Below are 22,945 nucleotides of genomic sequence, written 5' to 3'. Positions count from 1 at the left end.
TCTGTCTTTCCATACCTGGGGTGTCAGTCTGTGGGATGAGAAGGGAGAAACCATCAAGTTCCTGCTCACAGGTTCCTGGATCCACAGACACACACAGACCCCACTCCTCTGTAGCAGAGACTTGGGGGCGTACATTTCAAGAGGTGGCAGAACTGCCTATTCAAAGACAAGTTTAGGGGGTCAGAAGGTACCCAGCCCATCATCCTTCATTCCTCTCAGTCAGTGGCACCATTTTTATCCCAGTCATTCAGGCCACCACCATGGAACATTTGTACAAATGGAAGCCACTCCTTCCTCCAGACCAGTGCTGCCTGTCAGAACTTCGGCAATGATGGAAATATTCTCTACCTGTGTTTTCCAATACAGTAGCCATTAGTCACATGTGGCTATTAAGCACTTGAAAAGTGGCTAGTATGACTGAGGAACTGAATTTTCATTTTATTTAATTTTAATTTAAATAGCCACACGTGGCCAGTGGCTACTGTACTGGACAGTGCAGCTCCACAGTGTGACAAGAGGGAGAGGTGTATGAAATACTGTTGGAGAGCTACACAGGCCCAGATCGAGTTGGGCCCTGGTAGGCCAAGGGGAAGAGTTTGGGTTTTATTTTTAAGTGTAATGGGAAGTTAATTATCTACTACAGCTAATAAGAGATGACAAATTGCTCCCAAATTTAGCGGCTTAAACTACAAACATTTACAGGCATACCTCATTTTATTTCACTTCAAAGATAGTGCGACTGGGGTAAGGTCCACTTCCAAGTTCATTCACAAGGCTGTTGGCCTCAGGTCCTTCTTGACTGTTGGCCAGAGACCTCAGTTCTGGCCATGTAGGCCTCTGCATAGAGCAACTCCCTTGAGGGTGAGCCAGCAAGGGGGTGAGAAGGCACCTAAAACAGAAGCCACAGCCTTTTAGTAACCTGATCTATGAAGTGACATTTCAACACTTTGGCTGCATTCTTTTCACTAGAAGTAAGTCATTAGGTCCAATCCATGCTTGAGGAAAGGGGATCACATCAGGGGGTGAATATCAGGAGGAGGGATCATTGGGGTCATCTTAGAGGCTGCCCACCCCAGGAAGCCACCGGGGCGTTCTGAGCAGGAGAGTGACAGGACCCGGTTGATTGTTTCTAAAATAAGCAATAGAGTCACATGATACAAGATTAAAGTCCAAAAGCCTATAAGGGGACTTCCCTGGTGGTCCAATGGTAAAGAATCTGCCTGCCAATGCAGGGGACGCGGGTTCGATCCCTGGTCAGGGAACTAAGATCCCACATGCTGCGGGGCTACTGAGCCCTTGCACCTCAACTAGAGAGCACGCGCGCCACAACTAAAGAGCCCACCTGCCCTGGAGCCCGCACGCCACAACTAGAGAGAAGCCCACGCACCACAACAGAAAAAAGATCCCGCATGCTACAACAAAGACCTGACACAGCCAAAAATAAAAATAAATAAATAAATACAAATCATTTAAAAAAACAAAACAAAACAAAAAACCGAAACAAAGGGTATAAGATGAAAAGCCCCCCTCCAGCCCTGTCCCCAGCCACTTAACTACCCCTTCCTATAGGCAACCAATGTTCCCATACCTCATGTGGCCTTCCAGAGTGGGGTCCATGCGTACAGAAGCAGATTCATCTGTAGGTGTTAGTGTTGTTCACTAAATATTTCCAATTCTATTCTTCTTCCAGGCGTACAGTCGTTATTCCAGAATCTATTTCTCTGTAGCAAACCACTCACAACTTAGTGGCATAAAACACCAACTTATTAGGCTGATGGATTTTGCGGGTTGGGAATTCAGACAGGACACAGCAGGGATGGCTGTCTGCACCACAATGCCAGGGGCCTCAGCTGGGGCCGATGGGAATGCCCGGGAGCTGGAATCACCCAGGGGCTTCTTTGCTCAACTGTCTTGTGCTCTAGGTGGGACAACTGGAAGGCTGGGCTCAGCTGGAACTGTCAACCATAGCAGAGCAATGACCAATCTACACGTGAACAATCTATTCAGTGTGGGCTTATCACATCACAGCACAGCTGATGAGCCTGAAGGAACATCCTGAGAGAACAAGCATTGCAAGAAACCCAGGCTCCATGGCCTTTTGTGACCTGGCCTCAGATCTCATGTGTATCACTTCCACCATATTCTACTGATGACAAGAGTCACTAAAGCCAGGCCAGAAGTAAGGACAGGGAAATGAGAGCCCACCTCTTGCTGTGTGGGTGGCAAGGTCACACTGCAGAAATGCCTGTGGGATGGGAGTGTATTGCTACATTCATCTTTGGAAAATACAATCTCCCACAGTAGTGTCGGACCTCCACACCCTTCTCAACTTAGTTGTGGCCATGTGGTTGCCTTAACCAATGAAATGTGAGCAGAAGTGACTTGTGTCACTTTCAGATGCAAGCTTTAAGGGCCATCATATGATTCCCCACATTTCCTTTTACTGCCTGACATTGCAGAAGCGCAGATTGACAGGGAGTCTCTAGTGTCCTGGGTCCCTGAGTGACTACTCCTAGTGGAGCCTCCCAACTTCCCAACAACCTGCACTGGACACAAGGTGTACCTGAGAAGTTAACTTTTGTTGCTTTAAGTCACTGAAATTTGGGGATTGTTTGTTACTGCAGCATAACCTAGCCTATCCTGACCTTTTGTATACAACTACTAGCAAACCCTACCCACTGTTCTGTACTTTGCTTTTTTCAATTTAAGATTTTTTAAATATTTATTTAATTTATTTATTTGGCTGTGCCAGGTCTTAGTTGCGGCATGCAGGATCTTTTAGTTGAGGCATGCGGGATCTAGTTCCCTGACCAGGGATTGAACCCAGGCCCCCTGCATTGGGAGCATGGAGTCTTAGCCACTGGACCACCAGGGAAGTCCCACTTTTTTTATTTAACAATATATCTTGGAGATTGTTTATATCAGTACATGAAGAGCACCCCGACAGTTTTTTTTTTAAAGCTACATAGTATTCCTGTACAGGAAAGGACCAAATTTTACTTAACTAGTCCCTATTAAGGACAATTAGTACATTTGGTGTTTTTGGACAATGCTGCAGTGAACAACCTTGAACATTCATTTCTTATTTTGCTTGAGTGCAATTATATTTGTAGGATAAACCCTAGAAGTGCATATGTCAGACGAATGGTGGCAGACTTCCCTTTTAAAAAGGATCACTTTGGTCATAGCTAGAGAACGGGTTGAAGAGTCAGAACCCAAGAGTTGTGTGTGATACCATCCCCTCCTCACCCCATATCAATCACCAAGTCTTATTCATTCGAGCTCTGTGATAGCTCTCAACCTGGCCACTTGTCTGCACCCACTGGCCACTGCCCCAGCACAGTGCATCATTCCTCTCTCCAGTGATTCCTATTAAAAGGGCCTCCCACCTGTCTTACTCAGGATACTTGGCTCTAAACAATGAAGCTGATTCTGGGTAACTTAGGCAGACAAGGAACTGATTGGATGCTCTTGGGTGCTTGCTGAATTTCCCTACCCCAGGAAGGGCCTGGCTCGACCACCTCCCCCTCTTCTTCCACTGCCACCATAATGAACCCTAAATGGTCCTCTGATGTCTTATGTTAATCACTTGCTTTGGATTTCAAAGACCTGCTTGCAAACATTGGAAACGCTCCAGGTACCAGGGACCTTAGAGAGGAAATTCTGCCTCCTCTCTGATTTCCCTAGTGGAAAGCAGGGCCTGCCTCTGCATTTTATAGGTTTCCTCCCAAAGGGGAGGGGTGTTCAGATGCTGGGCGTCAAAACAACCGGTGTTTACAAGTCAGCCTAGGCCCCTCTCTCCCCACCCTTCACCTCACCCCTAGCACAGTGTGGCTGAGTCAGCAAATATGATCAAACTACTCCCTGGTTTAGCACACCCTGGACAGCTCCCCACTACTCTCAAAATGAAGTCCAGACTCCTTACCTAGCTTCCAAGGACCTCCCTGATCCAGGCCTCTTCAAGGCCTCCCCATGCACACCACAATGTGTACCTGAAAGTCTAGTTCAATGCTCTGCCCTCAGGTGCCAAATGCATGAGCCCTTAACCACCTTCCTCTACAGAACTCTGAACATGTGCTAGCCCTCTAGCCAGAGGCTCTTTCCCTCCCACTCCAGTTACCTCTGAAACCTGCACATTCTCACTTAACTCTCAGGTCTCACTTAGACACAACACCCTTCACTGGGTGAGGTACCTGCCCTTTGTCCTACTGACCACCGGGTTTCCTTCCTTCAAAGTACTTTTCTTTATTCCCCAAAGTATCCTAGATCCATGCACTTTTCTCCATGTCCACTGCCACCTTCTCAGTCCAAGCAACCATCCTCTCGCTCCTGGAATTCAGTAGGCTCCCAACTGCTCACTCTGCTTCCACTCTTGGCCCCCTGAAAGTCTACTAGCTAGAGTGATCTTTTAAAAGTATAAGTCAGGAACTTCCCTGGCGGTCCAGTGGTTAAGACTCCGTGCTCCCAATGCAGGGGGTGTGGGTTCAATCCCTGGTCGGGAACTAAGATCCCACATGCCACATGGCCTAAAAATAAAATAAATAAAAGTATAAATCATCCTTTCAAAGGCTCCACATTTCATTTAAGAAAAACAAACAAACTCCTCTCCATGGTTTACAAAGCCTTTCAGGATCTACCTAGAATCCCTGCTCCTTCAACTCATCTCAGACTTTGGGCCCTGAAGCTACACAGGCCTTCTTCCTGTTCCTTGAACATACCAAACTTACTCTAGGCTCAAAGCTTTGCACTTGCTGTTGCCTCTGCTTGACACTGTTCCCCTAGATCTTTGTGTGGTTGGATCTGCTCAAATGTCACACCCTGAGACCATTTCCCCTATTTTGTCTTAATGTCTTAATAGCACTTGTCACTCCCTCAGACCATACCATTTATTTGTTTACACATAGGATTACCGTATTTATCCCCCTTCTAGCAGGTAGGCAGAGAGATTGACTATCTTGCTGGCACCACTGTATTCCCTAGCACCTGGCCCAGTGCCTGGCACAAAGTGCATGCTCTGTATTTTTGGATGAATGAATGGATAGGAATCAGAGAAGCCTAGTTGAATAGGACTCTGCCTTACCCGCAAGTTTGGGCAAGCCTCCGTTTCCTGGTGTGTGAAGTGAGGGTGGAGGGAGTAGGATGTTTAGCTAGAAGGTGTTGATTAGCTGTAAAATTTCGGCGTTGTTTTCTCCCTAGTCCTAGGCCCGCAGCCCTCCACTGGACCTCAGTTCCCCACCTATATAATGGGTGTGAGCCCATTCCCTACGTCTTGGGGTGGTAGCGCTGCCTTATAAGGCAGCAGAGGCCGAGGGCGGACAAGGCCGTGTGGGTGGAGAGAAATCACAACATCCGGCTGTGGGGGCGGGGTGGGGCGGGGCTGGGGCGCCCGCGGTGGCCGGCCTGCAGGCCTGGGAGCAGCTCGGAAAGCCGGCACCCTCCTGTGGGCCTCTCCCTGCTAACGATGTGCGCCCTCCAGAATGGGCCGGCCCAAAGGAATACGGCTGGATACACGGCCCGAACTTGCTTGAGGCTGGCCTGCAAGAGGCCCAAGATACCAAGCGCATCCCCTACAAACCCTGGACAAGCCAAGGCGAGCCAAAAGGACCTGGCCCACACCCACATCTAATGGCCCAATCAGAGTGCAAAGCTGAGAATGACTGACGCTTCTTTCATCCAATCAAATACAAGAGATCCGGGGCGTGACCCAGAGGACCCACCTCTTTTGTCCCAGCGGAGGGCTCGGCCCTAATTGGCAGTTTGGTATCCTACGAAGGCCCAGAAATTCGAACGTAGAGGCTGAACCCCACCGCAGACCAACCAGGAAGAGGTGACGTTTTAAGTCCCGCCCCCCCGTTCCTTTGAACGAATTCCTGGCTCTGGGGGCGGGGGATGATGAAGAGGCTGTCTAATGGGAAGACGGCGCGGCGAGCGCTCTCCCGGTTATTGGCTGAGTAAAGTAAACAGTGGGCGGGCCGGGGCGGGGCGTGCCGGCGCAGGGGTGGCCCCCGGGAGGGGGCGCAGAGTGCTCGGCGGGCGGCGGCGGCCGGGGAGGCCCGGGAGGCCGCGGCGCGGTCACTGCGAGCCGAGCCGAGCCGCGCCGATCGCCATCCGGCCCCGGCTCCCTCGCGCAATCCCGGCCGGTGGCGCGGCCCGGCGGGCCCGGCGGCGCCGCAGCCCATGGAGCTCGAGAACATCGTAGCGAACACGGTGCTACTCAAGGCCCGGGAAGGTGAGGCTGTTGGGTGAGGAGAACGCGGGCGCGCGGCCTCAGAGCTCGACCGGGTGCCTCAGCCGCCCGATCCCCTAGGGCAGCTCGCTCCGTGCCCCGCACCTCGCGCAGACACGAGCCCTTCCGGCCTGTGGTCCTCTTTCTCCGCACCTGCCCCCCGGGAGCTGGAGCCCAGCAAGGGGTGGGTCAGGCCGCCGCCCGCGCGGCGAGGAGGTGGGGTCGTGGTGAGGGAGTGAGAGGAGGAGAGAGGAAGGAAGAGGGAAGGGTGGGACCCCAGCCCCGGGAGAGCCTCTCTGAGCCCTCTCCCAGGTAAGAGGTAAGAAGATGCCCCAGGAAGGGAAAGGGGCAGCCCACACCCCACGTGCCCGGGCCCAGACTCCGGCGCCCAGCCTGGGCCGGCACAAAGTTGGTGCAGGGTAAAAGGTTTGGAAAATAAATTAACCGAGGCTCTGCCGTAGCACAGCCTTTGCGAGGTGGGGAAACTGCTGGTCATATATGCTACCAGCATGACTGCCACTTGCTCGGTGCCTCAGGACACTGGGGACAGAGGTGAATGGGTCACAGTTTTTGCCCTCGGGAGTAGTGGGGCAGATGGGCACAGAAAAAACTGGAAGCTGAGTTTTGAAGGAAGGGAGGCATGCCAGGCTGGTAGGACTGTTAAGTGCAAGGCCTGGCAGAGGGAGCCTGTCTTGTGAACCTAGTGTTGCTGAGCTCCTCAGACATTACCAGGCACCTGCTCTATGAGGATCCTGGGGATGCATAGGGACCAGACTTGGTCCTCATTGCCTTGCGGTCAGTCTGCCCCTCACCTGCCACTGTTCACCTCAGTAACATAATCACCGAACACCTACTCTGTGCCCTGTCCTGTCCAGGGTGCCAGGGACCAGCAGAGAAGACACTTCTTTTTGGAACTCTAGGGCAGGGAGGTCAGGACTCTTTGCTGGGGTTTCAGGCTGAAAAAGACATCTGCTTCGCCTTTCTGACCTATTTTACAGGTGGGAAACTGAGGCTTAGATCAGTGACTAGCCCCAAGGACACACAATGAGACTGGTTGACTCACGCCTAGGACACAGGATGTCCCCAATGCAGTCTGTAGGAAACCCAGAGGAACCCCCAGCTGGCACAGCATCTGGTGCCCCCTGCCTGCCCAGTGCATGTTGACCCTGGGGAAGTGCTGCCTGGAAATGGGCATGGCAGTCTGGGTCCTCAGTGCCCAGAGCCTTCCTTATCTCCTGTCCATTATCGAGTCCTGGGGCTAGGCCTTCCTCCCAGCCTCTGGGGGCATCTGCCGATTCTGTTCTGCCTCGTCATCCAGCCATCCAGGGAGGAGGGGTGGGGAGAGCCTGGCCAGGCCTCCCTCCCTAGGGCTGTAGCCAGTTCAGGCCTCAGGCCTGCTGAGAACACTGCCTTGCCTAACTAGAGAGTGTGGGCACCTTCTGATAGGCTTCCTCAGGAGGCATAAGGGGTTATGGCCAGACTGAGACCAATGCCTTCACTGGAGAATCCTTACTCCAGCCTGGCTCTGTCCCTCTCACCTGGGTGGCTCTAGACAAGTCTCTTCTCTCTGAACTTCAGTAACTCTTTTTGTGGGATGGTTGAGGGTGGGACCTGAAAACTAAAGGAAATCCCAGTTGTCACTGAGTTTTGAACCCTGGTCTGTAGATTGAGTGCATTGGAATCACTTCATGAGCTGGCTGACAGCTTGGACCCCAGGCCTTTGCCAGCTTCCCAAGTGATCTGAGGCCCTGAGTGATTTGGGATTGCATGTATTCAGTTGACACCTGATGCCAGGCATGTTTGCGGTGGGAGAAGAGCTTGGGTTGTGGTCCTAGGGAGCTGGGTTCAAGTCCTGACTCTGGGACCTCCAGCCTTCGTAATCTTGGACCAATTGACTCCTCATTTCAGGGCCTCGGTTTTCTCATAAAATTGGGCCAGGTCTGGAAGGATTGCTATGAGGATGAAGTGGGACAGCACTGGAGGTGTGAACCCTCACTTAGTCCTCCTTCCTTTCCCAGGCCCCCAGAGGCACGGGGAGGGGACCAGGCTGGGGTGGGGAGGAGCCCCACTGACTCTGGTGGCAGTTCCAGGACAGGATATTTGCATGTGACTCTGCTGCTGCCTTGATGTGGCTGGGAGGAGGGAGAGGAGGAAGTAAGTGATGGGGGTAGCAGGCGGATGGAGAGGTGGGGGAGGAGTTCCCCTTCTGGGGAGGCCTTGCCCTGGGTTGGGGGGTGGGGGTCTGTTGCTCACTCACAGTGGAGCAATGACTGTGGGGTATGCTGGGTGCAGGCTGCAGGAGGGCTGCTAGCAGGTTTCCCAATGGGTACCCTACAACACTTCCTCTTCCAGGCAGCTTAGGTCAGGGAGCCTATTGGAGGACCCAGCCTTGCCCTCTCCCTAGACGGTGGCTCCTCCTGCACCACCTGCCTTCAGCCAGGCCAGATGGAAACAAGGCTGGGGAAACTGAGGCCAGGCAAGGGATAGTGGTGGCCTGAGGTTGCCACTGAGTTGTTGGAGCTGGGACCCACCTCTTGCCACAGCTCTACTGGGTACTGGACACAGACTCTCCTGGTCACCATCACAATACCTCTGGAGATGGCTCTGGACCTGAAGTACACATGGAGAAATTGAGGTTCCTAGAGAGCAAGTGATGGGCCTGAAGTGTAAAGTGGAGATTCAAACCCAGGTCTGTAAGATTCCAAGACTCAGGCTCCTTCCACCATTTTCAACCTCATGGCCCACAGGCCACATCTAGCTAGATCTCTAACATGTTTTATTTATTGGGCTGCAGTGGGTTTTTTAAAATATAGGAACCAATATTTCATGGAACAGTCCAGAGTCTCAGCTGATTTTGAAAAGTCAAAAGAGCTGGCCACACTGGGCCAGCATTCCTGCCTAGTAACAATCAAGCAGTCAGCCGTGGTTGTGCTGCAGCTGCCCCTGTTTGAAGCGGCATGCCGGGTCCAGTTCCCACACTCCTCACCACTCCCTGTTGTCTACCATCTGGCCCACATTTACTATACCTGTCTGGCTCTGTAGGCATTTGAGCTGCTACCCTGGTCTCAGCAGCTACAGATGAGGGGTCAGCTAGGTAAAATGAGGCAGGTAGCAGGACCAGGAAAGCAGGGGTAGGGATCCTGTGTGTCAACCCTCCTGCCACCACTTTGTTTGCGTCTCTGATAGCTCTGATGCAGGGCCTCGTAATAGGGGCCTGGAGCCTACCTGGTGACCCAGGCTGCCCTCTGCCTCTGGCATCTCTCAGGCATGTCCCACATGTCCTGGAACATCTCCCTTCTGGGCCTTGACTTACACAGTTCCCACCACTATCGTGTCCTTCTCTTTCTTCACCTGGGAAACTCCTACCTGGTAGGAAGAAGCTGAGGCCTGCCAAAGCTACCTGGAAACCCCACTCTCCCCCAGTGGCTGGCCTCATGCCCCTCTTGGCTCTTCCAGCCCAGAAGCCCCTAGCAGGTGGGCCTAGGGGCCCATGTTTGTCCTGGAACCCAGCGAGGGCATGTTGCAGCACACGGAAGGAAGGCCCGAGGTGCCTCCCAGAGTGGACTGGGCCTAGGCTGGGCCCTGAAGGCCTCTGGATTGCACTGAGGGTGGAGGGGAGGCACGGCAGTGGCGGGACTCGAGACCCAGCACCTGTTTGCTTCCACAGGTGGTGGCGGGAATCGCAAAGGCAAAAGCAAGAAATGGCGTCAGATGCTGCAGTTCCCTCATATCAGCCAGTGCGAAGAGCTGCGGCTCAACATTGGTGAGACCTGGGTAGAGACGGGGGCTGGGGTGAAGAGGTGAGAGGGCCTTGCTGGTGCCACGGGGCCTCCCCCAAGACCTTGCCTCAGGGTGGAGGGGCAGGGTTGGGGGTTTTGGGGAGCAGAGAAATTGAGGCCGCACCACCAACCCAGTTTCAGTTCCTGGGCTTGGGCTGGGTGGAGGGCAGAGAGCACATAGGACAGCAGCGGGTGGTTGGGGTAGGCGTGGGGAGGAGGACGGGGTCAGATTGGGGGCGATCTGAGGGAAGCAGCGGAAGGGAGGGCCTCAGGCGAGCAGGGCTCGCAGGATGGAGCGGAGGGTGCTTCAGGGGCTGGAGTCAGCCCTCACCGACTGCCCGGGGAGCCCCAGGCCTGTGCTCAGCCCCACCCAGCCTGGCCCTGCAGGTGCCCCGCAAAACCTTAACGAGAAGGGCCAGGCCCCCTCTGAAGGCCTGCACGTGGGCTAGGAGTACACCATGGCTGCTTCCACCGCCGGGAAGGAGGCCTAGCCTCAAGCTCGCCGGAAGCCACAGCTTCCTCCCACACTTTCGCCAGGCAGTCAGCAGGTGTGGGCCGGGCCCAAGCCGGGCCGGAACCTCACAGACCACACCCAACCCCAACTGTGACGTATGCAAGTGGTGTGAACCAGGAGACAGCGGCTGGAAGTGAGGACCCCGGCTCTGGAGCCACACTCCTGGCTGTGTGACCTTGGGCTAATTACTTATCCTCTCTGGGCCTCGGAGTCCCAAGCTATGATGGCAGTAACAGTAGTGCCACCTCATTGCTGTGGTGAGGGTTCTAAAGGAGACAATGGCTGCCATACTGCAGGGCTGGAAGCTGTTGTTAGGGCCCCGGGCCTGGTGGTGTGGACAGGAGTGCCCTGCCGGTGGGCTCCAGGTCCAGAAATCCAACAGCTCCCACCCCTGCCTGCAGAGTGTGACTACCACAGCCTGTGCAAGCGGCAGCCCATCGGGCGCCTGCTGTTCCGAGAGTTCTGCGCCACGAGGCCCGAGCTGACCCGCTGCATTGCCTTCCTGGACGGGGTGGTGAGTGCAGCCCAGCCCAACACCAAGGGTGGGCAGAGGTCCCGGGCCACATGTGCCCCATCTCCCCACACCTGTTGCTGTACCCAAACCCCAAGCTTCTCTGCCTCCCACCCCGCAGGCTGACTATGAAGTGACCCCTGATGAGAAGCGGAAGGAGTGTGGGTGGCGGCTAATGCAGAATTTTCTGAGCCACACGGTAAGTGAGCACTGACGGAGGGATGATGACAGCGGTAGAGCTCAGTGATGGGGAGAGGATTGACCACAGCTCAGGCAGAGAGTGCCCTGGAGCTGCTCCAGGCTCACCAGGCAGCATTGCAGGCATGGAGCCCAGGAGGGTGGGCTGGGGCTCTGGACCCTGCAGCCTGCCAGCAGCTCTGCTTCACCCTGCCTCAAGGGGAACAGCAGAAACCAAGTTCAGCAACTGGGCAGGCTGGCGCACCTCCAGCCCATAGCCACCCCAGCACAGTCCCGAGGTCTCTGCCCTGGGAGTGGGTGGCTGGCCAAGGGAGCCCCTGCACTGACCTGTCTGTGGCTTGTCCCTAGGGTCCCGACCTCATCCCTGACGTCCCCCGGCAACTGGTGACTAACTGTGCCCAGCGGCTGGAGCAGGGGCCCTGCAAAGACCTCTTCCAGGAGCTCACCCGGTAAGCCTCTCCCTGCCCATAGGCTGAGAATCGTGTCCTGACGGGTGGGTTTCTGTGGACCCAGAAGGCTGTGAACAGTTCAGCAGGTGGTGAGGGAGCTCAGCCCCTCACCCCAGCCTTGCGCCAGCTCTGTGACCTTGGGCAGGTTGCCTCCCCTCTCTGTAGCCTCTTGGGCTTCAGCCAGGATGCATGTCTCCCACCTAGGTGGGTTAGCAAGAGGGCTGGCTGAGGATGCTGCGTTTCAGGCTGAGCATACACACAACAGGGGGCCTGGCCCATCAAGCCAAGAACTTGGGGTGTCAGGGGCTGACCAGTGGGCTGGGTCTTCTCGATAGGCTGACCCACGAGTACCTGAGTGTGGCCCCTTATACCGACTACCTCGACAGCATCTACTTCAACCGTTTCCTGCAGTGGAAGTGGCTGGAAAGGTGAGCTCCTTGAAGGCTGGGCTGGGCTGGGCCAGGCCAGGTTGTGGGGGCTCTCATGGGCGTCAGGCCCCTGATCAGCTAGTGTTTGATCCCCAACCCCTTGTCCACAGGCAGCCAGTGACCAAAAACACCTTCAGGCAGTACCGAGTCCTGGGCAAAGGTGGCTTTGGGGAGGTGAGTGGCCAGGCCAGAGCCCAGCAGAGTGCAGAGGTGGGGTAGGGTGGACCCTGACAAGCCCCTTCCCCCTTTGAGCCCCTGTACCCCCAGGAAGGGCACAGCTGGTCCCCATTTGCCCCATCTACCCTGGCTACAGGTATGTGCCTGCCAGGTGCGGGCAACAGGCAAGATGTACGCCTGCAAGAAGCTGGAGAAGAAGCGGATCAAGAAGAGGAAAGGGGAGGCCATGGCCCTCAATGAGAAGCAGATCCTGGAGAAAGTGAACAGTAGGTTTGTAGTAAGTACAGACAGGAGACCCTTCCCTTTCCCCTGGCCACGCCTGCTCTCCCCACTCGCTGGACTAAGATCTCTTCCCTGCCACAGGCCCCCTCTAGGCACAACTGCCTCCCTTGTCCTCAGAGATGCCTGGGAAGGGTGGGTTTGGGGAATTGACACCTGGCCTAGGGAGCAGGCTGGGCCCCAGGGAGTGGTACTAAGAAGGATTTTTCGGGCGGCTGGCACCAGCCCCCCCACCAGGTGGCCCACGGCCCCTGCTTCAGGGCTCGGACCCTCTTGGTCACAGGTGAGCTTGGCCTACGCCTATGAGACCAAGGACGCGCTGTGCCTGGTGCTGACGCTGATGAACGGAGGCGACCTCAAGTTCCACATCTACCACATGGGCCAGGCTGGCTTCCCCGAGGCTCGGGCCGTCTTCTACGCGGCAGAGATCTGCTGCGGCCTGGAGGACCTGCACCGGGAACGCATCGTGTACAGGTGCAGGGGTGTGGCCCTCCTGGCCAGGGGCCGCAACTGGGCTTGGGTGGAGGCTGCAGAGAGATGTTGGTGTGCTGGGGCTGTCACTGCAGGCGCAAGTCTGTCTGGGCTCTGGCTGGGGACTCCACACTCACCCACACTAGGCAGACTTGAGAGGCTCAGAACCCAGGCTCTGGGGTCTGGTTGACCACGTGTGAATCCCGGCATCGTCGCCCCTCTCTCACTCTGTGACCTTGGCCACTCAGCTCCCTGCTCACAACACCATTTTCTTTCCTGGGAAGCAAAGACTATATATAACTCCTGCTTCTCAGGTTGTTGTAGGGAATGAATGAGATAATGCTGTAAAGTACATAGAACTCGGTAGTGGAGAGCTCCTCTTACTACTATTACTGGTGATGATTTCATTTGAGCCTCACAACAGCTCCATGAGGAGATGGATGAGTAGCCTCATTTGACAGATGGAAAAGGTAGAGTTAGCCACCAGAGTGGAGGGAGAGCACTAGAGGTGAACAAAGCTGCTGGTGATGTCTGGGAAGCTTCCCTCTGAGTGGGAACTGCCTTCCACTTGCCTAGCGAGTCCCAGGAGTCCTGGCTGCATAGTTCCTTCATCTGCTCCCTCAGGTTGGGGCTGCTGCCAGGGAAGGCAGGGCTGTCTGTCTTCTGGCAACAAAAGGCTCCCACACCTTGCTGCACATCCCATCCTAGGGGGTGAGCGAGCTAGGAGGGGGTGGCCCTGTCTGGCTGCTGGGCAAACTGAGCAGCATCTGATCCTGCCCTTCTCTCCCCACAGGGACCTAAAGCCAGAGAACATCCTACTAGATGACCACGGTGGGTGAGGGGCCACAAAGGGTGGGAGAGGCATGGGGGAGGTCTGGCCCACCTGCCTAACGGGCCTCCCTGCTTCTCCATCCACATTCAGGTCACATCCGCATCTCCGACCTGGGGCTGGCAGTGCACGTACCTGAGGGCCAGACGATCAAAGGCCGTGTGGGCACTGTGGGCTACATGGGTGAGTCTCCCTTCCCCCTGGCCCGCCAGCCTCCTGGGTCCTCTATCTGTCTTGGGCCCAGTCCCACCACCCCTGTTGGGAAGCCTCCTGTACCTCAGGAAATAGAAAGAGCTGATGTTCTTCTTTTATAGATGAGGAGACCAAGACTCAGCCAGGGCCCCACACACTGTGAATCCACAGCATTCACTCACTACATATTCATTGAGCTACTCCTACTGGCCGGGCCTACAGGTGGCTACCAGTGAAAGACAAGGGCCTCATACCTGTTTCCATGGCCCCGGCTCTCCACTCCCGAGACCTGCCCATGCTAGAAGTGGGAGTGCCCATCTGTGGCGGAAGCCAAGATGTGGCCCCAAATTCCCCTTGGGACCACGTGACACAATAGACAGAGCTCCAGCTATGGGCTCCACCTCTTCCTTGTTATGTGTCCTCGGGCCAGACATTCTGCTTCTCCCAGCCTCACTTTCCCTGACTGTAAAGTGATCATCACCTACTCCCAGGGTTGCCTTGAAGATGAAAAGAGGTAGTAGAGGCAAAAATCCCTACCTGCCTGTCCTGGCAGGCAGTAGCTATCCAGCAAATCAGTTGCTGTCTTCTTTCCTCTCTTTGATATTAAATCTAGAGGTTGCAAACTGGCAGCCACACTAGGCCTAATTTGGCCTCCATCTGTGTTTAAATCAAATTGTTTTTCAAACAATCTGAATTGATTGCCAACATTTGATAACCCAGACAGCTTCATGTTAAAAATACGGATTTCTGACTTCTCTTGAAAAGTCAGAAGACGTGGCCCCCTGCAGGGCCATACCAGCGCACTTTGATGGGATGTGTGCTCTCCAACTCACCTCAGTCCCCACCGGGCTGCTGATGTTGCCTGCCTGGGTGGTGCCAGTGGGTGTCTCAGCTGGTTACCCCACCTTGACATGCATGCTGGGCATTCCTGGGGCCCCGGGGCACAATTCCGCCTCCTGCCCCGTCTTAACTCCTGTGCTGTCCCTCCCAGCCCCAGAGGTGGTGAAGAACGAACGGTACACATTCAGCCCGGACTGGTGGGCGCTAGGCTGCCTCCTGTACGAGATGATCGCAGGCCAGTCACCCTTCCAGCAGAGAAAAAAGAAGATCAAGCGGGAGGAGGTGGAGCGGCTGGTAAAGGAGGTGCCCGAGGAGTACTCAGAGCACTTTTCCCCGCAGGCCCGCTCGCTCTGTTCCCAGGTACAGCAGCCAGCAGGAGGCCCAACCGGCCAGGGCTGGGGCTGGGGGCGCCTCTCCCGGGGCTACCCTGACCACCCTGCCTTGCTGTAGCTCCTCTGCAAGGACCCTGCTGAGCGCCTGGGGTGTGGGGGGGGCGGTGCCCGCGAGGTGAAGGAGCACCCCCTCTTCAAGAAGCTGAACTTCAAGCGGCTGGGAGCCGGCATGCTAGAACCACCCTTCAAGCCTGATGTGAGTGCTGCCCCCTCTTGCCGAGGGCAGGGCCAAGCCCTGGCTGGGGGGCAGGGGTGAGCGGGAAGGGTTGGGGGCTCTTGGAGGATTGGTTGGGACACCCTCATTGCAAGTGTTAGAAAACTCAAGTGTGTTAACCAGCAAAACAGAATTCACCGGGCTCAGAAAAATGAAAAGCTGTGGGAGAGGCCTTGCTTTTGGCCCACCCGATCCAGGGCTCCAACAATGTTGCAGGAATTCCGTCTTCCTCTCTCTGACCACTACTGGTCAGTGTGCAGGCTTCTCTTTCAGGCAGCTGTCCCCAGGGTGTGGCAGGCCTACATCTTAACAGCTCAGCCACCCTAGAAGACAGAGAGTGCCTCTTGCCCAATAATTTCAAAAGAAGTCCGAAAAGGAAAAACAAGGCCTGAGGCTGATGCTCATTGCCTGATTGCCCAGAGGCCCCTCAGCAGCCACACCTGGATCCTATACCCACCTGAGCCACTGCCAGTGGTGGGAGATCGGTTTCCCAAAGGAAAACTAAGATGCCTTGCCAGCAGGGGAAAGGCCCATTGGGCTGGCAAAATATCTGCTGCCCACTACACCTGGCAACGCTGACCTCCTGTCTGGGAGCAGGACACTCCCCTCTGCAGAGTCTCACTCATTTACTGAGCATCTCAGTGGGTCAGGCATCCTCCTGGCAGAAACATCCTCGAGTCATCAAATTCTAAGTGGCAGAAGCCCAACTCAAACTTACACCCAACATGGAGCTTATTGGTTCATTTGGCCAGAAAGTCCCAGAGTAGGGCCAATGTCAGGGTTTCATACCATGTTGTCAGGACTCCATCTCTTGGCTCTGCTGCAGCCTGTTGACTGTTCTCCCACTGAATTCAGGCTTCTCTGTATAAAGTCATAGGGAAGGTTCTGATTGGCCAAGATTAGATCACGTGCTTGCCCCCCCTCTCATGTGTAAAAGGACTGGGACCTGTGATTGACAGTTCACCAGGAACACGGGGGAGGAAGGTAGGTGATGGGCAGGCCAGGTTGGTGGCTGTCAACCATGCACGTGATTGTTTACACATTCAACAAATATTCTGAATGCCCATATGTACCAGACCTCAGAATTAATAGAGTCAACAGGACCCAGTCCTCCCTTCATGTTCTAGTGGGAAGACACAGCAAAATAAACCAGTAAGTGAAAAAAGAGTTGTGGGGAGGTGGGAGTATTTCTAGACAGGATGGTCTCTGAGGAGCTGTTGGTTAAGTAGAAGCCTAAAATACGTGAAGGACAGAGCTGTACCAGGATTTGGGGCATGAGCATTCCAGGGAGAAGGAGCAGCCAGGCATTAAGATCCTAGTACAGGGACCAGCCTTGAGAGGTGGAACAGCAGTGAAGGCCAGTGTAGCTGGCATGAGCATGTGCAGGGAACGTGGAGCAAGAATGTGAGGTGGGGGTGTGGGCCACAGAGCAGGGGAGCAGGATCGGGAGTGGGAGGCCACCTAGTGGGCTGCTACCTCTGCAGAACTGCATCTTGTAGGTGGGTCTCACCAGCAACCCACGGTTTTAGCCTTGCTGTGGGCAGTTGAACTGAGAGCCTGACTTCCGGCAGCCTGCCTCAGGGCTGGCCCTGCCACTCGAGTTTACTCCTCCTTCCCTGCACACCAACCTTGAAAATCAGTGCCCTGGAGTTTAACTTTTTTTAGAAGCAGCAGATGAAAAATGTGCTTGATGATGATATAGTTTTTAACAGCTTTATTGAGTTCATATACCATACAACTCACTCCTTGAAAGGATATAATTAAATGGCTTTTAGCATAGTCAGGTTGTGCAACCATCACCGCAATCAATTTTAGAACGTTTTCATCACCCCTCCCCCCAAAGTACCCCATACTCATTAGCAGTCATTCCCCATTCTCCCCTCCCCTGGCCCTTGGCATCCACTCTTCGACCTTTTGTGTGTGTGTGTGTGTGTGTGTCTGCGTTGTGTCTTCGTTGCTGTGCGCAGGCTTTCTCTAGTTGGGACGAGCAGGGGCTACTCTTTGATGTGGTGCACGGGCTTCTCATTGCGGTGGCTTCTCTTGTTGCAGAGCACAGGCTCTAGGCATGCAGGCTTCAGTAGTTGTGGCTCACGGACTCTAGAGTGTAGTCTCAGTAGTTGTGGCGCACGGGCTTAGTTGTTTCACGGCGTGTGGGATCTTCCCGGAACAGGGCTCGAGCCCGTGTCCCCTGCATTGGCAGGCGGATTCTTAACTGCGGCGCCACCAGGGACATCCCTACTAATCTACTTTATGTCCCTCTATATTTGCCTATTCTGGACATTTCATATTAATGGGATTATATAATATGTGGTCCTTTGTGACTGGCTTTTTGCACTTTGCATACTGTTTTCAGGGTTCACCAATGTTGTAGCATTTATTGGTCCTGCATTCCTTTTTTATGACTGAATAATATTCCATTGTATGAATATGACACATTTTGTTTGTTCATCAGTTGATTGACATTAGGGTTGTTTCCACTTTGGGGCTATGATGAATAATGCTGTTTTGAGCATTCACATACAAGTTTTTGTGGGGACATATGTTTTCATTTCTCTGGGACATACACCTAGAAGTTGAATGCTGGCTCATATGGTAACGCTATGTTTAACCTTTTGGGGAACTGCCAGACTTTTCCAAAAAGCGGCTGTATGATTTTACATGATAATATTTTGACATCCTTAACAGTAGGACTTAGAAAAAAATGTAACGATGAAAAAAGAAGTGGCCTTCTGGAGTGAGGTGGGCTCCTGGCAGAGGGCTGGGGGCGCAGAGAGGTGGGAGGAATGTTCTAATCCTTTGGTTGGCTGTGAAGCAGAAGGGGATGGAATATGCCATTGGACATCCCAGGACAGAGGACCTATCAGCTCCAGGCCCCGCATGGAGTACCCAGCTGAGATTCAGTCTGCGCTGCCCTCACCAGTTGCACCTAGACAGCTGTATACAGGTGGAGGGGGGTGCCTGTTGCTGATTCCGTATGGCACTGTGGGGGCTGTTTGGCCACCGTGGGTCAGCTCTGCAGCCTTGTCAGGCAGTGAGCAGTGAGGGATAATGAGCCCCAGTTTAGAGGGGAACTTGGGCCTCAGAGAGAAGGGACTGCCATGCTCAGGAAGTGCATGGGGCACTTGTGTTTTGTTTTGTTTTGGAAGTGTAGTAGATTTACAATGTTGTGTATTAGTTTCTGGTGTACAGCAAAGTGATTCAGATATATATATGTACAGATGTATATATGTGTATATGTGTGTGTATACATATTCTTTTTCAGATTCTTTTCCATTGTAGTTTATTACAAGGGATTGAATATGGTTCCCCACGCTATACAGTAAGACTGTGATGTTTATCTATTTTATATATTGTAAAATATATCTGCTAATCCCAAACTCCTTATTTATCCTCCCCCCTTCCTCTTTGATAACCATGAGTTTGTTTTCTATGTCTGTGAGTCTGTTTCTGTTTTGTAAATAAGTTCATTTGTATCATTTTTTTAGATTCCACATATAAGTGATGTCATACATATAAGTGATGTCATGTTAAATATATTTGTCTTTTTTTTTTTTTTTTTTTTGGCGGTACGCGGGCCTCTCACTGCTGTGGCCTCTCCCATTGTGGAGCACAGGCTCCGGACGCACAGGCTCAGCGGCCATGACTCACGGGCCCAGCCGCTCTGCGGCACGTGGGATCCTCCCGGACCGGGGCACGGACCCGTGTCCCCTGCATCGGCAGGCAGACTGTCAACCACTGAGCCACCAGGGAAGCCCAATATATTTGTCTTTGTACGACTTACTTCACTTGGTATGATAATCTCTGGGTCCATCCATGTTGCTGCACATGGCATTATTTCATTCTTTTTTATGTCTGAGTAATATTCCACTGTACATTATTTATATACATATGCCACATCTTCTTTACCCACTCATCTGTGGATGGACACTTAGGTTGCTTCCATGTCATGGCCATTGTTAATAGTGCTGCTGTAAACACTGGGGGCACCTGCAAACCAGGAAGCTGCAAGGGTCAGGGCAAACCCAGCCCCAGCTCAGGGTTGAGCTGCCCTCCTGTCGAGGAGGGGTGTGTGTGGTGTTCCTGTCTAACCACTGCCTCTGTCCCCCCAGCCCCAGGCCATTTACTGCAAGGATGTTCTGGATATCGAACAGTTCTCCACAGTTAAGGGTGTGGAGCTGGAAGCCACTGACCAGGACTTCTACCAGAAATTTGCCACGGGCAGTGTGTCCATCCCCTGGCAGAATGAGGTGGGGACCTGCCCAGCTGATGGGGTGGGCTCCAGAGGGGCACCCTTGGGGTCAGTACTCACAGCTACCTGTTCTGTGGCAGATGGTGGAGACCGAGTGCTTCCAGGAGCTGAATGTCTTCGGGCTGGATGGCTCGGTTCCCCCAGACCTGGACTGGAAGGGCCAGCCACCTGCACCCCCAAAGAAGGGACTGCTGCAGAGGCTCTTCAGTCGCCAGGTAACCCCCAGCAGTGTCCTACCTGGGTCCCCCACCTGGCTCCAGGGGACGGTGGGTGGGAGGCAGAGCCGGTGCCTGCATGCGCGGGGAGTAGGCATCCTCCAGCCATGTCAGCAGTGCCCAGGGTCTCTGGCCTCATTCCCGCCTGTCCCCCACCCCCGGCTGGGCTCACGGCCTCTTTTCTCTTTCCAGAGGTGAGCAGTGTGGGCTCCCCATGGGTTGGCCTTGCTGCCCGGCCTTGGGGAGCCACAGACAGCCCTTCCATGGCAGAGGCGAGATGTGGGCGAAAGAAGTCTGGTGCCCGCTCCCTACCTCCCCCTCCCCACTGCTTCCGTGCCCAGCACCTGCAAGCTGCTAGCCTTGCTTAGCCATCTGTCTCCCCATGCCCTGCCTCCACCGGCCCCAGGGGAGAGGGCCCTGGCAGAGCCTGGGATCCACCTGGTCCTCCTCACTTCAGCCTGTTGCCAGCAGCCTCTGCACTGATGTCCACACATGTCTGGCCTGAGCTGCTGCTCTGGGCTCCTCGTGGGGAGCCCCCTCCTTGGAGCACGGAGCTCCTGGTCTGCCCTGGCAGGGCCGGCCCAGGTGACGGCCCTGGTAGCTAACTGCACCTGCTCTGCCTTTCTCCCTCCATGTCTTCCCCGCCCTCCAGGACTGCTGTGGGAACTGCAGCGACAGTGAGGAAGAGCTTCCCGCCCGCCTCGAGCTCCCCACCCGCCTCGAGCTCCCCACCCGCCTCTAGCCCCCAACCTGAGGCCCCGCCGGGCGGTTGGCGGTAGCAGCTACTCCAAGCGCTGTTTACAGTTTTGCACAGTGGTCTTCCCCATTGTCCACTCAAGTTGTGGCCTGGGGAACACAGCCGGAGCTGTCCCCAGTGCCCTCTGCCCCTCAGCCCCTGGTCTGGCTGAGTTTGGCAAGGCCTGGACTGTCCCTGGGACAAAGGTGCGTCCCTTCAGCTCTTGTCTGTGGAGCTCGGGGCTTTCTGTATTTATGTCTTTGTACGAATGTATATAGCAACCAGAGCGTTCTTAAGACCCACGCTGGAGCCGGCAGAGGGGCTGCTGCCACACTCCAGGCACCTCAGGCCCAGCTCAGACGGGCGAGGTTGGGCCAGGCCAGGCCCCTGGGCCCCCAGCACTGTGCTTGCCACCGCCGACCTCCGAGTGAGACTCGTGCCTGCCCCTGCCGCCCTGGGCTTAGGCCGCCACCTCTGGGGCCCAATACTGTCCCTTCTCAGCACCTGTCAGAGCTGGATCTGGGACCTTTCTGTCCCCTAGGCCTGTGCCAAAGTGTGACCAGAGATTGGGCTGACCCTGGGACCCCTCAGTCCACTGCCCAGGCTGTCCCAGATGGGTCTGCCTCTGCCTTCCAGCTCCCAGGTCACCTCGTCCCTTGTGCTGGGCCCTGTCCTGAAGACACCTCGTGCAGAAACACCCCAGCCCAGGCCAGGGGAAGGGTAGGGGTGGGGGTGTCCCTGACCAACCCTCAAACATTCCAGACTCCCCTCATAACAGACACATGTGCCCAGCAATAATCCACCCCTCCCAGTGTGTGCCTGTGGTGTGTGTGTGTGTGTGTGTGTGTGAGAGAGAGAGAGAGAAGGGGGCAGGCGAGGCTGTGGGCCTGCACCCTAGGCCCCAGCCCTGGCCCCTCCCGGACTGTGATGGCCATCCTGGTCCCAGTGTTAGGGTAGCGTGGGATTACAGGGTCCCAGTTTTTCCATATTTAAAGCCAATTTTTATTACCCATTTTGTCCAATATAAGCTGCCACATGTCTCTGTGTGAATACAGTCCGAGCACAAACCTGGCCAGCTGCCCCTGCCTGCCTCTTTCTTGCCCCTGGTGGTCCAGGGGTCTTCCTGCTTCCCTGGCCCTGCTGGAAGTGGAAAGAGATTGGAAGTGGGGATAGTGGCGGCTGCCCTTCCAGCAAGGCCCAAGGGCCCCCAGGGCCGATCTTGGGGTAGCCTCTCCAGGCAGCCAGGCTTTGGTGGCCTCTGGGCCCAGCAGCTTCCTCAGCAGGTTGAGGCCTCAGAAAAGAAGCCTTGGGTCCCCGCTAGGTATGGGTCTGGCTCTGGAACCACTAGGGTGTGGGCCTGTGCTGGAGAGGTGGGCTCAGCTGGCAGTATCCCCTCCGAGGCCAAGGTGGCCTGGCTGCCGCTCGTGGGTTTGGAGCGGCCTGGGGAGTAAGGTGGGAGCTGCTGTTAGGAACACCTGCCCAGTCTGTCTTACCTGGACACCTGCCAGCTAGGAGCACCTGTCCAGTCTGTCTTACCTGGACACCTGCCAGTTAGGAGCACCTGCCCAGTCTGTCTTACCTGGACACCTGCTGTGTGATTTGCCCAGGGCCAGTACACATGTGTTAGAGCCATTCCTCTGCTTTGCCTTTGAAGCAGGAAATGTGGCTGGGCAGAGACAGACACTGGTGATGCTGGAAGTTAGGCTGTGGCAGAGGTGGGTGGAGACCAGCCATGTGGCCATCAGGGAAGATTCTCTGAAGGTAGCAGTTGAGCCAGGTCTTGAAGGAGACATTCACCTGGGGGACAGAGGAAGTTGGGGAGCATTCCACCTGTGCAGAGACTTGGGAGTGGCAGCCTGTTGACCACAAGTCTGTCCCAGACTTCACAAGTCTTTTCCTGGTCTGTAGCATCCCAGTGGCCCCAGCCCCCCAGGGATGCTCTGTAACCACCATAAGTGTTTGTTCCTTGCCTCTGGGCTGGGTACCCAGTGCCACAGAGGCCACATGAGCTTTGCAGTTGGATAGCTCTGGGTTCAAGTACCAGCCTGGCCACTTGCCAAGCTGCCTTTGCATAGGCCCTTCCCTCGTCTGGAAAGCTGGGTGTGATACCCATCGCTTCACTGGGCATCTATGAGAATCCAACTAAGTAGCCAGTCACCCCCTTGAGCCCCTGGGTCACTGGCAGGACTCTTGCCTGTTGGGGGTATGTGGGTGCTGGGGGTCAGGCTGATGGCTATCTTAAGGAC

At 55.0% G+C, this 22,945-nt stretch overlaps 1 protein-coding gene across 7 annotated transcripts; it reads left to right on the top strand.

The window, feature by feature from the left end:
• The first annotated feature begins 5,674 nt into the window (after positions 1–5,674).
• Positions 5,675–21,770, top strand: GRK6 (G protein-coupled receptor kinase 6). 7 transcript variants are annotated; one of them, XM_049708219.1, is made up of 17 exons: positions 6,018–6,229; positions 8,770–8,915; positions 9,894–9,989; positions 10,921–11,033; positions 11,152–11,229; positions 11,577–11,677; positions 12,013–12,105; positions 12,216–12,279; positions 12,419–12,552; positions 12,787–13,035; positions 13,826–13,863; positions 13,955–14,044; positions 15,045–15,253; positions 15,344–15,481; positions 19,609–19,746; positions 19,829–19,963; positions 20,614–21,770. In XM_049708219.1, the coding sequence occupies exons 3-17, from the start codon at positions 9,938–9,940 to the stop codon at positions 20,740–20,742; spliced, it is 1,761 nt and encodes a 586-aa protein (XP_049564176.1). In that variant the 5' UTR covers positions 6,018–6,229; positions 8,770–8,915; positions 9,894–9,937; the 3' UTR covers positions 20,743–21,770. The 7 variants fall into 7 exon arrangements, with proteins under 7 accessions (XP_049564177.1, XP_049564175.1, XP_049564178.1 ...); XM_049708220.1 differs by lacking the exons at positions 6,018–6,229; positions 8,770–8,915 and adding an exon at positions 5,675–5,827; XM_049708218.1 differs by lacking the exon at positions 8,770–8,915 and having other exon boundaries at positions 6,016–6,229; positions 20,616–21,770.
• Positions 21,771–22,945: the final 1,175 nt, after the last annotated feature.

Source organism: Orcinus orca, chromosome 3 (genome assembly GCF_937001465.1).
Source record: "Orcinus orca chromosome 3, mOrcOrc1.1, whole genome shotgun sequence".
Taxonomy (NCBI): domain Eukaryota; kingdom Metazoa; phylum Chordata; class Mammalia; order Artiodactyla; family Delphinidae; genus Orcinus; species Orcinus orca.
Note: the sequence above shows the minus strand (reverse complement) of the source record. Positions and strands in the feature narration are given on the sequence as shown.

Excerpts from the sequence above, each read along its gene's own strand:
- GRK6 (XM_049708218.1), top strand. The coding sequence starts at position 6,178 with ATGGAGCTCGAGAACATCGTAGCGAACACGGTGCTACTCAAGGCCCGG. Across the intron at positions 11,034-11,151 it reads TTGCCTTCCTGGACGGGGTG|GCTGACTATGAAGTGACCCC; the intron begins GTGAGTGCAGCC and ends CCCACCCCGCAG. Across the intron at positions 19,747-19,828 it reads CCATCCCCTGGCAGAATGAG|ATGGTGGAGACCGAGTGCTT; the intron begins GTGGGGACCTGC and ends GTTCTGTGGCAG.